The 13780-nt window shown below is 39.8% G+C and overlaps 1 protein-coding gene across 1 annotated transcript in view; it reads right to left on the bottom strand.

Annotated features, from left to right (window-relative positions):
- Positions 1 to 13780, bottom strand: part of NBAS (NBAS subunit of NRZ tethering complex) — a 235639-nt gene that overhangs the window by 14300 nt on the left and 207559 nt on the right. Inside the window, exons 49-51 of the mRNA XM_054979414.1 lie at positions 11182 to 11321; positions 5126 to 5270; positions 1627 to 1755 (exon numbers count right to left, since the gene is read on the bottom strand). Of these exons, the coding sequence (XP_054835389.1) occupies positions 1627 to 1755; positions 5126 to 5270; positions 11182 to 11321 (414 nt within the window). The remainder of the gene's footprint in view (positions 1 to 1626; positions 1756 to 5125; positions 5271 to 11181; positions 11322 to 13780) is intronic.

Here is a 13780-nt window from a genome sequence, read left to right as displayed (position 1 = left end):
GCCCTTTTTGCCAGCAGAAACCTTGATCTGATGCCAAAGAAACAGACGCTGCCCACATACAATTCGCTCACATTGTTAAGTAAATAGTTTGGAAATCACAGAAAGAAATACTTGCAGTCTTAACCTTTGAATGTTGACACAGTGAAGGCTTTCCTCCCAAAAAATAAACCAACAAAAGCAGAAACTACGGCGTGTCTTCTTCAAGATGAGCAAAGCTTAAAAGCAAGCATTACATTCTACTCCCAGAGACAAACTACTTGAACAGGCAACACTAAAGTTATTTCAATTATTCATATGCAATATTCATTGTCTGAGGAGGACTAGTTATTCCTGATGGGGGGAAAATGGAACTGGCAGCTTGCAAAAGGTTATGCAATAACACGACGGCTCTGCAAGTTCACAAAATAAAGCTCACAGAAGAAGCCGTACGGCAGGCAAAATCTGTAGAATTCCTCGTCTCAGCACTTCCCAGCAGCATCCTTTTAAATGTAAACATCCATAAAGCTGTCAGCATCATACAACAAATGGCTAAATAATACATTGGATCAGCAAGCCAGAGCTTGCATTTTCCTCATGCAAACCACATTACTGAGTTGTGCTAGCTCTGTGTCAGGGAATCAATAGCCTCTGATTTTGCTTTCCAGATGCCAGTTATGATTCTCCTGCTTAATATAAATAAGGAATGAGCTTGTTTTAAAAACTAACCCAATGAGTTTCGTGTGAAAACAAACCCTTTGAAAAAAAAAGGTGAGAATGTTTTACTGAAGTGTCATGCTGTATAGCTGAAAATGATAAAAAAACAAGCAAATTGAAACTTCAACTTTCTGGGTCTGCTGGAGGCTAGGACAGTTCAGCTCCTCTCCTCTTATGGCCAGACTACTCTCTGCTGCTGTCCTCTGAGAGCCAAGCTACAAGTGATGCCTTACACAGGTTGGGCACTTGTCAGCTTCCCTCAAGTTTTGATGGGAAATGTAGGCATCCTGGTTTTACAGCTTGGCTCGCCATTACAGCTGCAAGACCAGGATGCCTACATTTCCCATCAAAACTCAAGGGAAGCTGACAAGTGTCCAATCTGTGTCAGGCATCACTTGTAGCTTGGCTCTCAGGCAGTGCCCAGAAAGTCCCAACTCTTTGCTGAGAATAAGGAAAGGAAGATAAAGATACCTTGAGCCAAAAGGAAAGGTGCAGTATAAATATTTAAATAAATAAAAAAGCAGTGCTCACACACCTCTTGTCTGTGGAAGTCATAAGCAGTGAAAGACATTATGCTATGAATCTATGGGAATCTATTTTGTATCATTCGCTGTATTTGTCCCTGGTCTTTTATATTCACGGTCTTGTTACACAGTTTCCTTGAGGACCTGCTCCTTTTCTTTTTTGCGGCCAAATTAAACCAGAGCATGAATGCAGCAGAAAAAAGGTTTTTTTCTAAATAAACAAACAATATAAAAGAAGATCTCCCTGGGCATATATAAAAACTCACCTAGCCCCATGGTATGTCAGATTGCAAGAATCAGTGGTTTAGAAAATCTTAAACTACAAAACAACTGAAGAAGTCTGGCTTCCTATAAAAAGATAAAAGTACTAATTTATTACCAGACTCTCAGAAGGCTGGTTAATTCATACCTTAGAAACAGCTGTTATCTGCTGTAGCGCCAAGGCATGAAGATCTTGATCTTTGCTTTCCACAAGCAGCTTCAGGGATGGCAGCAGAAGGGACTGGTTAAGCAGCTGCAAACTGAGGTCTTTTATACACTGAAAAGAAAAATAAAGAGCGTGTAGTCAGATATCAGGGGACACCACAGGAATGTAACTCACAGAGAATTTCAGGATTATCTTGTGTTGAGCAAAATGAATGTCAAACCTTTTAAAACAAACAACGCCCCCAGTGGAAATAAAGGTTTAAAAGAAAAAAAAAAATTAAGTAAAACAGGGTTGCTTGCTACATTGCAGAAGAAGTTACATGAGAATACCAATTATGTTATCTGTATAGAGAAGAATCAAACCACTGCTTACTCCGTCCACAGTGCTCGCCAAGAATATTTGTAACCAGAGATAGGAACACTTAAGTAACTGAGAAACTTCTGCAGAACTATTAAGTACTAAACCATTAGCTTCAAGAACAAATATTTCTGTCACTACTTAGTACTGTGAACATTCCCCCTTGCAAGATGCTCAGTGGCACCCAATGTACTGGCCCACCGTTATCCATTTAAGTGTACCTTATCCCTTGAAACGATGTGCAGAGATTTTTTCACTATGGAATGGCACATACAAAAATGGGTTCAACTTTAAAACCATAGGCAATTCTTTTAAATAAATGCAGTGTATTGCAGAGAAGAAGCAGGGCAAAATAGCATAACAGCAGCACGCTAGAAGTTTAGTCCAAGATGACCCGGCCACATAACTTGCACTGGTAATAGCACTGAGAGAGGATGTAGAGAGAGTGACATCATACCCATGCTCAAGATACCAGTCCTATCTTTTTTTTTTGAAACCTCCTAAACCTCACCTTCTTCATGTAGTTCATTATATAGGCTGTCTTTCTATAATAAAGATATCTAAAGAAGTTAATATAATAAACCAGAGCTGGGCAACTTCATCTCTGCCTCATAACATATAAACGAGATCTTTCAGGAGCATGTAGGGGTGAACCATGTGAGAGGCAGGATGGAAATTAAACACACGCACAAACATGTTCAGTGAAGACCATGTAGGCTCCCAAAATGGAGTTTGGCTTCCGTAAAACGGTTGTAGGGAGGTGTCAAGCAAACTCAGTATCACCATCATGGGTGTCTGCAGAAATAATTCCGGGGCAGATGGGAAGGGTGTGTGTGTGTCAAAGCCTTTTAATGATACCTACAGGTTAGTGACCTGACTGTAGTCTTTACGCCATTTAGGATTCCGGGAGGGGGGTGTCATCCTTTGCCCCTCCATCCCTGATCAGTATACAATACATCCTGATTAGCCCTTCTTACAGTAAACATCAGTATCAGCAGCTTAACTGGGATGAAAGGGGAAAAGAATTTGCTGAACGAAAAGGGAGGACTTGCGTGTTTGTGAGGAACAGAATGTGCTTTTCAAGGCTAGTTACTGATTTGTGGCTGCAGCTAACAGGCAACCATCATTACATCTGCACTAGCTTGATGAGTGCTACATATCAGCACTGTTTGAGACAGAGGAAGCATCTCCAGGTGTATTTTCTCTAGATGTTTCCTTCGGTTCCAAATCTGTTTCCTCCCCTCCCCCTCCCCCAATTCTCTAGGTCCAAAAATGTTTTTTTTAAAAGAAGTTTTTATAGTTTTGTCTAGCTCCTTATGATACGGCTTCTTCGCTTAAGGTTTTGTGAGGTTTGCAGATATAAAATGTTACTGACACTATAGCACTGCGATTTCACCCCACATTGTGCATTTTAACAACGATCAGTGTTTCTTTATCTAAACACTGTGCCCATGACAATAAATTGCGCTTTCTGGACACAATGAAAATGTGTAGAAATACACAGGCTGACCGGCCCATTCTGTGTTCTCCAGGGTTTATTTTTGTTATGTTTTACCAGAAATAAATCATTAATAATACAAAGGTATTAAAAAAGGTTAAGACTTCTAATATATGATATAATAAAATGATTATTTTAATGCCACTGTTATTCTTCCATTGTCAGCCTTTTGCTTGAGTATACAGGTAGTCAGATTTAGATCACTGATTAAAAAAAAATAAAGAAGCTTGAGATTATATGTATAGTCAAATCTTTAAATTTTAGTGTGATTTTTTTTTTACCCTAACCAGCTAGGCTAGGCAAAGAAGTTGGATCAGTCAGCAATGCACCATAACAGAACTAAAAATATTGGATTTCTGCATCCATCTTGAGTCTCAGTGAGGAAGCTGGACTATACACCCCCCTCCCCAATAAAATCAAACTTCTGATACTTCACCTCAAACTCTGAGGTCTGATTAATATGTTATTCATGCAGCATGGTTTGTTATGCACTGTGGAAGGAAGGGGAGGGGCCGTAACTCAACATGAGATCAGACACTCTATGCGCAGAAGGATCCAAGTTCAACCTCTGATATGCCATGAAAAAAAATATGTGGCAGGACTAGAAAAGACCTCTGCCTCAGGCCTCAGATAGTTGCAGCCTTATGGAGCCTTATGAACTGAATAGTCTGACCCCCCCAAAAAGCTCAAGAACTACCCTGATGCATTCTCAAAAGTTCAAAAACTACCCAGATCCACTTTGGGGAACTCATAGCTCAACAGCAGAGCACATACTTCATATACAGAACCAGTCACTGACATCCACAATTATATTGTCTCAGAGAGCAGATTTGGGAAAGATCCTTGCTTGAGAGCTTGGAGAACCACTGCCTTAGAGCTTTTAGACTTCACAGGAGGCAGTTTCATATGAACATTTGTTTAGCTGCCCCAAGTAATGTTAGACTACCTGGATTATCCATATGCTGGAGTTACAGGTTTGCAGTAACAGCCCTGAATGCACTGCTGGGAGAACCCTCCAAGCTGCCTGGTTTGAAACAGCAGCTACAATCAAAACAAGTGTCTGGAGTAGAAGGATTTTTTAACAACAGGACACTAAGAGCAATATATCTATAAATAGCTGGAATGAACAAAGCTGTCCTGGCAGAGCACGGGGGGGGGGGGGGAGGCGGCTCCACAGATATGAGGGACCAAGGCCATAAAGGGCTTTGTATGTAATAGCAAATACCTTGAATTGAACCCAGTAACTGATCAGCAGCCAGAGGAGTGACTGCACAATACACGAGGAAGGTCCATCAAGCGCTGCTGTTTGACAACCTCCATCATCTTAAATTCAGCGACACAAAGGCACATTTGGATACACATCTCTAGCTGCATGATCGTATGCTGAACTGGGTGCAAAAAGGATTTTCTGCATTAAGCTCCCAAGACTTTCTGCAGAAATTCTGCACAAGCAAATGAATGCAGGTTACGCAACAGCAGTGCCTAATGGACAGAGGATGAAATTTGCAGGCGACAGAACAATTTCAAATCTTTTTCATATTCCTATGTTTAACAAGAGAAGTACAGCCACTGATGATCCTGCTTGCAAAGATATCAAACTCCTTACAGCGACACAGATATACTCACCTCTGTAGACAGCATGTGTTTTGTCTCATATAAAGACCGGCAGATCTTCAGAATCTCATTTCCTATATTCTCCTTATGCTCTGGTAGGCTTTTCACAAGCATCGCAGTTCCCAGTTTCACCCAAGGATTATTACTTGTACATGCTCTGAATTGCAAGCAAAAAAGGATTCTCATAAGCATTTACAGTACATAGGTCAGGCGAACAAGAAGCAAGTGTGCATATGTATGTTTCTGCTACAAATACAAATTAAAGTGCAAAGTTTGACAAACATATAGAGAAAGTAAAAGGAATTTAAGACATTTACGGAGCTGAAAGGATACTTGCCTTGTAACAATTAGTAATAGAGAGTCGTGAAATGATAAGGAAATTCTGAATTTATAGTGAATTTCTGTTCTCCAGGAGGGAAGAAGGCCAGCTAGTAGAGTGAAAGGTCGTTCTTGGGATGGAAAGGCAGAGTCTAATTTTTAATAATAGGGACTATTTGTGTTACATACCAGACACTAGAAGTGAGAAGTTCCTATACCACTGGCACATATTACCAAAAACTATTACATCCAGGAAAACAAATAAGTAGCATTGAAAAAGTAGGAAATGCCATTTGGCTGTCTCTTCCTTCATTGGGAACTTCCCTAATGGGGCAATGATTTGAAGGCACAAAAAGACAGAGTGAGAAAGAGAGAATTTCCCTGAATCTATTCAGGAATGCAATGATGTAGTAACAATGTCAAAAGCAGACTGAGTTGTCTTCCTTCCAGAATTTGCTTATCTCTTCTTGAGGGAAAGAGGACAGCTTATATACAAATGTTAAAAGAAGCGTATTCTGGGGTGGATCAAACCCCCTTGTGCCAATTTCACCTGTGGTCGCAAAAATAGTTGGTTGTTCTTCAGCTGGTCTGAAGAAGTGAGCTGTGGCTCACGAAAACTCATACCCTACCACAAATTTTGTTAGTCTTATAGGGGCTACTGGACTCTTGCTCTTTTCTATGGTTGCAAAACACTTTTTTTAAAACTTGCAAAACACTTTTGAGAAGCTGTTATCCAAAGGCCATCTCTGGAGAGTATGTCAGGTACAAATATGCCGGCAGGCTGTTCAGCATGATCATCAAGTATAGTTCTTCCAGGGGTGTTCTTTCTCAGAAGATTTCAGAGGTCTTGGAACTACTTACAGAGAACACCCCCAGGAACTTCAAAGCAAAATTACTGAATGCATACCCCAAAACAACACTTTTCCGAAGTTAAAAAGGACATCCTTTTGGTCTCAGATGACTTTTGTAAAGAGATGAAAATGGACTTGTACTTCCTTATAGGTTTGTTCCGGTCTATCTGCATTAGACAGTCCTGTGTACATTAAAGATGATGCAAGTCCAATGCTTCGGGAGTGGTTGAAGACTTCTTCAAGCCTCTTCAAGTTCCTGGATTACCACCAGAGTTACCAGAGTACTGGTAGTAGTTGAAGAGCAAGAATTAGGTCCAGTAGCACCTTAAAGACCAACTAGATTTCCACGGTAAGAGCTTTATGTAATACTTCTGTTTTTATATAATACATGTGCGCATTAATGAAGTTTGAAACAAAGTATAAAAAAACTCAAGTCAGAGAACAACGCAAGCATTTATATTTCTGGTGATTGTATTGGGTGACCTCTATTTAAATACTTGAACACTTGAAAATAAATATAAATCGTACCCTTACAAGCCTACCCTTAAGAACCTAGACACTATTCCAGAAATGTGTTCTAAATTAAATGGATGCAGAGGTTGAACATTTAAATTCATATGATTTTGACATGATTTTAGCTAGCCATGCAACATATGACTTTTTTGGCAAACGTTTGCATGACAAAGTGAGAAAAAGGATTAGCGGGTGTGACTCATTATAATGAAGGCAAGTGCGATGAAGCTGGAAAATATTCAGTAAACTATAAGAGAGGCAGATTGGCTAGGCAAATAGCCAGAAATGCCAACAGATACGTTGAGAGAGCTAATGTCAGACACAATGTGAAAACAGATGGGACACTGATTAAGAGCAAAGGTAAATGCTAACTACCGTATATTAATTTGTACTCCACCATCCTAAAACACTAACTCTACATTTCATGCACTATTTAAAGTTGGCATACATTACATATTATTTTAAGACAATTATAATCTTACATGCATTTATCTAGACTGGCCTTTTAAAAAAATACACAGAGAGTGCAAACACCTTCTGTTAACACATTATAGTTTTGAAGGGGCTATGTTGACAATTGAACCAAAATTCTATTTAGGTAAAAATATTTCACTGCGGTCAAATAGTATGTACCTTTAAGCTCATTTAGATTTTGAAGGGAAGAGAGTTTAATAGAATCCAGACATCACAAACATTTTGAAGTTAATATTCTTGGCACAGCACTTCCTAAGGCCCGGATCCGACAAACCATTGCTTCCTTAGGCACAAGGATTTCTGCCCATAGAACATAACTATCCTGTCTTCCCATGGTAGCCTCAAATGCACCTCCTGATCCTAATTCTGGGGGACAGGAGACACCTCAGGAATAGGATTGGGTGGGATTTTAAGCTAATGAGGGAAGAGGAAACAGAATCCTATCTCCAAGCCGGTGAATAAAAGGGTTCTTATGAATGCAAATTTTTACCACACACACCCTGCACCCAGTAGCCTCCCAAGCCCTCTGAAAAGCTAATGGTTGGTGTCAAGGAAGCCTTGTGAACAACACGTGACAGAACTCTGATGCAGCCAGAATTATGACTGGGGTGAGTCATAAGGACCCTATCACTGCAGCCTTGTTCCACCTGTATTGATGAAAGAGGCTCTGTCAGCGCAAGAAGGAAATGGGACTAAAGTTATCCAATTCCTCTTCACCAAAGCAGCCTTCCATGACTGCTTTGAGAGATGTCAGAAGACAGCTGGGAGAAAGGAGAGGTTTAAAAGATCTGTTACCATGAGATGAGCACTAGTTTCCTATGAATAAGGCTCATCTTCCTCTTAAGGAAATTGAGTGGATCTACATGCACACTGATTCAAGTTCCTTTCATTTTTAAAGAGCATTCTCTAGTTTTGGGTAGGGGTGTGCACAGGGGAAATATTTGGTTTTCCCGCTTTGGGTTTACCCCAAGCAGGAAAAAGTTTTGGAATAACCACAAATACCGAATCTTTACAAATCGGGCCCGGTTCGGGTTTTTTTTCCGAACCTGGAACCTGAAGAGCACACCCCTAGTTTTGGGCAATGTGATAAACAACATTTGAAATGTAAAGTGAAGTTAGTAACCAGCCTTCTTGAGATGATGGATTGAAGAGGGCACTAGAGGATGGCTAGGCATTTATAATAAATTGTACTGTATCAGGCTGCAATATATAGTTATATAATAGTATATATAATAGTTATATATATAATAGTTATATAGTAGTTATATGTAGCATATATAATAAACTGAAATATTATATATAACATACTGATTAAAATTTTTCTGGTAACTAAAAAGTTGTCCCTAATTAATCAGGCAGATTTTTAAAAAAAAATTGTTAGTGTTTACACTTACACAAAAGCTGTGTGTGGCAGGCATCACATTAGAAGAGGCATTCCCTTTCCCCAGATGCACAAGAGAAAGCCTCTTCTAACCAAACACCATCTAAAAAGTTTTATTCATCTATTAATTATATAAGCTTTCCTCAATTCATTCATTGACCAATCAAACTCAGAATGAATGATGTGCATTTTTAATAAAGATCTGGTGACAGCCCCTATTTTTCTGGAAGGCAGAGAAGTATTGCTATTGACAAGGCACAAGATCATTTAAATCTTCAAAGGCTTAATAAAGGTCTAGAGAAGCAGAGTATAATTATTTTTCTCTCTCAATGAAGATGAACTTAAAAAACCGAGGGAAAGAAAGGCTAGAAAATAATGTTCAAAATCTAAGGATTAAAAAAATACCACCACATAGACAGTAAGTATGTTACAAAAAACTTTCTGAAACTTGAATCATGCAAATCTGCTTTCTTTATAGCGGCTCGAAGTTGAATGAGTAGTCTCTGTGTGTAATAAGGCAAATACAGCTGAAAGAAGCACCATTTTGATCATAACTAGAAAAGTGGAGTTCAGTGGAGCCTGTAAAGCAAGAAGTAACCAGGGAAGGAAAAAGACCCCAATTTCTTATTGTGGATTCTGTTAATTTCAATAAGCATATTGGATATATCTCCCCCAAATTAAATTATGGCAGGACTTTGCAATCTTTACTATGATGACATCAGGAATTGCAGCTCATCTGACCAGAGGAGGCTACATCTGATCACTGTAACATGAGCTAAGAATGTTATGGGTTTCAGCCACAACTTCTACTACAAGAAAGGTATTTTTGCTAAGCTTTATCCTACCATACTGATCAGCTAAGGGCATTCATCTATTGGTGGAAGGCACATTTTGAAAGGAGCTGCCTTCCGATGAATCCAATGAGATTTTGGCTACTGCTTTACAAACTATGACCTTGCTGTGCCTGCAGTGTGAATATTATGCTACTTTTGCGCATGAAGAAAAAAAAAATGCAAAAGGAACGAGTGAACTGGAGACAATACTGAGTTTGGAAAAGGGTTACACAGTTCAATGGAAGAGTGCGTGTTTTGCGTGTAAAATGTTCCTCTCTGATATCCTACCTCCAGGACTGAGAAAAACCCTCGAAGCGACAATTTTATCCCAGCGGAGAGTAGATAATACTGGGCTTCAGAAACCAACATTTTGGTGACGTACAAGTTCATAGGCATACAACCCTCCACTTCTAATTAAGCCATTTACAATCTATAGAAAGAGAACTGACTCATCATGCTTATATGCTGTGAAAACATGAACATATCACCATATATCGAGAAGCTTTCATAGGAGAAATATATAGCCAGTGTGAGAGAGAAGGGCTTCTTTCTCACTTATGCATTATTATTATACAACGTGAATTTGTCTTTAAACCTAAAAGCAAATAAACCTCCTCAACAGTCTTTTATAAAAGTTAAAGGGACTCTTCTGTGAGGAAATGTGCTTGGTATCAATGGATGGGATCCATCCATAGCATTTGGGCCTAAACTAACTCCTCTTTGGTTGTTGTGGATTTTCCGGGCTGTATAGCTGTGGTCTTGGCATTGTAGTTCCTGACGTTTCGCCAGCAGCTGTAGCTGGCATCTTCAGAGGTATAGCACCAAAAGACAGAGATCTCTCAGTGTCACAGTGTGGAAAAGATGTTGGCAGGTCATTTATATCTACTCAGGAGGGGTGGGGCTGAGTCATCCTGTAAGAGTTTCCCAGGGTGTCTTTTGGTGCTACACCTCTGAAGATGCCAGTCACAGCTGCTGGCGAAACGTCAGAAACTACAATGCCAAGACCACGGCTATACAGTCCGGAAAATCCACAACAACCATCGTTCTCCAGCCGTGAAAGCCTTTGACAATATAACTCCTCTTTGCTTCTTTCATGGAATAAATCGTCCTGTGAGTGGAAGGATACCTTCTGCTTATGGAACGCCTTCTTTCCATAAGTGTAAAGACGCTGTTGGGAGCAACTTCATGTGTTGTCTGAAATTTTACATGGAATTGAGCAGTTACGCAAACAGAAATCAGTAGAATTGTACTGGGCATAATTGCTGAGATGCTTCCATGAACACCTCTGGATCTGGTTTGTAGGTGTTTGGAGGTTAATGGGATGTTATTTATTTAAGTGCTATGAAAAGCTTCAGCTGCCCATTTCCATACATTAAACTTCTATTAAAGGACTTTTTTCCCCTCCAGATCTACTGTAAACCTCGTCCCTCCATAGGTCAGTAATGATTCGGTGCTTACACAAGACTACTTTTACCTTTTTTACTGTAAACCTACTGGCTTGCAGAGTTTGAAAATAGCCTAAAATAAATAAGTTTTAAATGAGAAATCATTCTGTGGTTAAAAGACGAAACTGTATTTTCGTGCTTTAAAATTGAGTGGATCTACATGTTAAAATTCTTCATCAAAGAAAAATGGCACCCTTCAAAAAACGTGCAATTTTTTTTACCAACACTAGTATGTGAACAAATAAATACTTACAAGTTCATATTTTTCATAGGTGGCCAAGCTTGAAGGAGCATGACTAAGTGTTGAAATTCTTCATGGTTCTCACTCAACTCCAGAAGTTGCAAGAAGAGCTTATACCTCTTTTCTTCATTTTCAATATCTGTTATTTCTACCTAAGGAATTGGGGATAGGCAATGATCCATGTTGAATATAGGATTCAGATTAATGAGCCAGCCATGGTACAATTTTGCAACAATAAATGTGATATATTTTTATCTTTGTGGGATATCACAGGTGCAAAACAATACATAAGTAGTCCAATTTTTTTCCGTAGGAAGCATTTATTCTGTCTCATCTCTAATTATGCATGTGGAACACAGAGAAACACATTGATAATATGAAATTACTGGGAGTGATAGTCCCAAAACAACATTAAAGCCACACAAGTAGATTAATGGATGAGTGCAAATGATTCCTCCACCCCTTCAAATTCCCTAGGCTTTAAAATAAATGCATGTTATGCAGATGAGTGTATATGCAATGCAACACTTGGGTTATATCATTAAATTTTCAACATTTTATGCATCTACAGCCTGTCAATATAGAAACCCAACAAAATGTCATACACATTGAAGTTAACTCTTAAAACAAGCTCAAATGAACCTCAATTTCAGCAAGATACTTTTAATCAAAAGTAGTTATTTTAAAAAGTAGTGCAGGGAAGAACAAATGATGAACCAGCTGCAAAAAAGGGAAAAAAAGCTAGTATGTGAAAATAAAACTAACTACAAAGTTCCAAAGAAAAAGGGTTCAAAGACACTTGAATATCAAAAATTATACATGAACAATCTAGCCTTTTCCTTCCTTCCATCCATCCATCCATCCATCCATCCATCCATCCATCCATCCATCCATCCATCCATCCATCCATCCATCCATCCGGGACTTTTATTCCGCCCTCCCTGCAGGTGGGCTCAGGGTAGATCACATCATTTAAAACCATAATAAGTATCACATGTTCCATAAAACCAATAAAATATTTAAAATTCAGTCAGCATTCAGCATTTCATACAATATATCCAGCAACAGATGGCAGCAGTCAATATTATCTAATTTGAAGCAGATGGTAGACAAACCTAATGGGGAGGGTTTGAATCATTTCTCTTCTCCTTTTACCAGGCCGGCAGAGGCCTGACCCAGCCTCAACCATATGCCTGGTGGAACATCTCTGTTTTACAGGCCTGATGAAAGGATCCTGCTGGGCCCTGGTCTCAATAAACAGAGAGGTCCACCAGGTTGTAGCCAGGACCGAAAAAGCCCTGGCTCTGGTTGAGGCTAGGCAGGCTTCCGTGGGGCCTGGGACCACCACCAACTGTTTCTCTCCTGATCAAAGTGTCCTCTGGGGAATATATGGGGAGAGGCAGCTTTCCGCTTAAGTGTATTTCAATCAAGCTACAATGGCCCTGGGAAAGTAAAACAATGAAGGAATAATCCAATCTGAAACATATGCTTTAGTAAGTTTGGGATCATGTTTAATTCAACTGGGGGTGGCTCTCTAGGGTCTCAGGCGAAGAGCTCTTTCCCATCACCTTTCTGATCTTTTAACTGGAGATAATGGTGAACTCGGGACTTTCTAATTGCAAAGCGGTGGCTCTTCCACTGAGCCATGGCCCTTTCCCCATTGTCTGACGAATACTGGAAGGTAAAAAGAAAATGCTGTGGACATTATGAGTCCTCTTCTTTTGTGTGATGTTACTTCTCATAAATACATTGAAGTGTGTTCAACTTTTCATCCTTCTGGATCTAAACCAAACAGAGTGTAAGATGAAGTTCTCTATCTTTAGTGAGCTGCTGGAGAAAGTAGCCCCTGCTGTGAAAGCAATAATAAGCGAAACTGAAGTGACACATTCACACACCCTGTCCTCACATTGCCTGCTGCTGGTACTGTCCCTCCCCACTCCCTTCCTATGATCTCACAATAATCAGGTAGGGGCTGCACCAATACCCCTGCAGCCTGGCAACCCCTCCTCCTCCCAACAACTTAACCAAGGCTTGCACCTAAGGTCTTTGGTCTTGAAAGAGGTCTTGTTAACGGGCTAAAAGAGAGGAGGAATGCCAGAGCTGACTGTTGGTATTATGAAGGTTTTACCTCAGATTGGCTGCAGGCAGAGCTCTGTCTGAAGCAGCTGCCCTATTTCCTCTTTAAATCAGACCAACGGAGATTTTTCAGGAAGAGCATGACATTGTGTAGAGACTCCTGAACAAAGCCCCAAGGGCGTGTTGTGTGCCACCTGAGGGAAAATCCCTGGGTGGAAGCAGCCTGACCATCTGCAGCAATCACTCTTGTAAAGAGGGATTATATGCAGCTGTTCAATCTAAAGGAGACGACTCAGTGAAGATACCAGCCCCCCCCAACCTTACTATCCATCAGCTCATGACCCATGTATATATAGATAAACAATTTGTTAAAAAGATCTTAAAACTGTTTTGACCAGAAACTTAAGCTTTTAGGGGGAATAGACTGAGCTGGGAATGCAGATGTAATATTGCTGAGGCATAAGAATGGCCAAAACAAAGCATTCTGCTTTTGCAGGAGAACCAGAAGTTGAGATAAACTATGTCAATGTCATTA

Source organism: Eublepharis macularius, chromosome 1 (genome assembly GCF_028583425.1).
Source record: "Eublepharis macularius isolate TG4126 chromosome 1, MPM_Emac_v1.0, whole genome shotgun sequence".
Classification (NCBI taxonomy): Eukaryota; Metazoa; Chordata; class Lepidosauria; order Squamata; family Eublepharidae; genus Eublepharis; species Eublepharis macularius.
The sequence above is the reverse complement of the archived record's forward strand: the minus strand, read 5'-3'. Positions and strand labels throughout refer to the sequence as shown.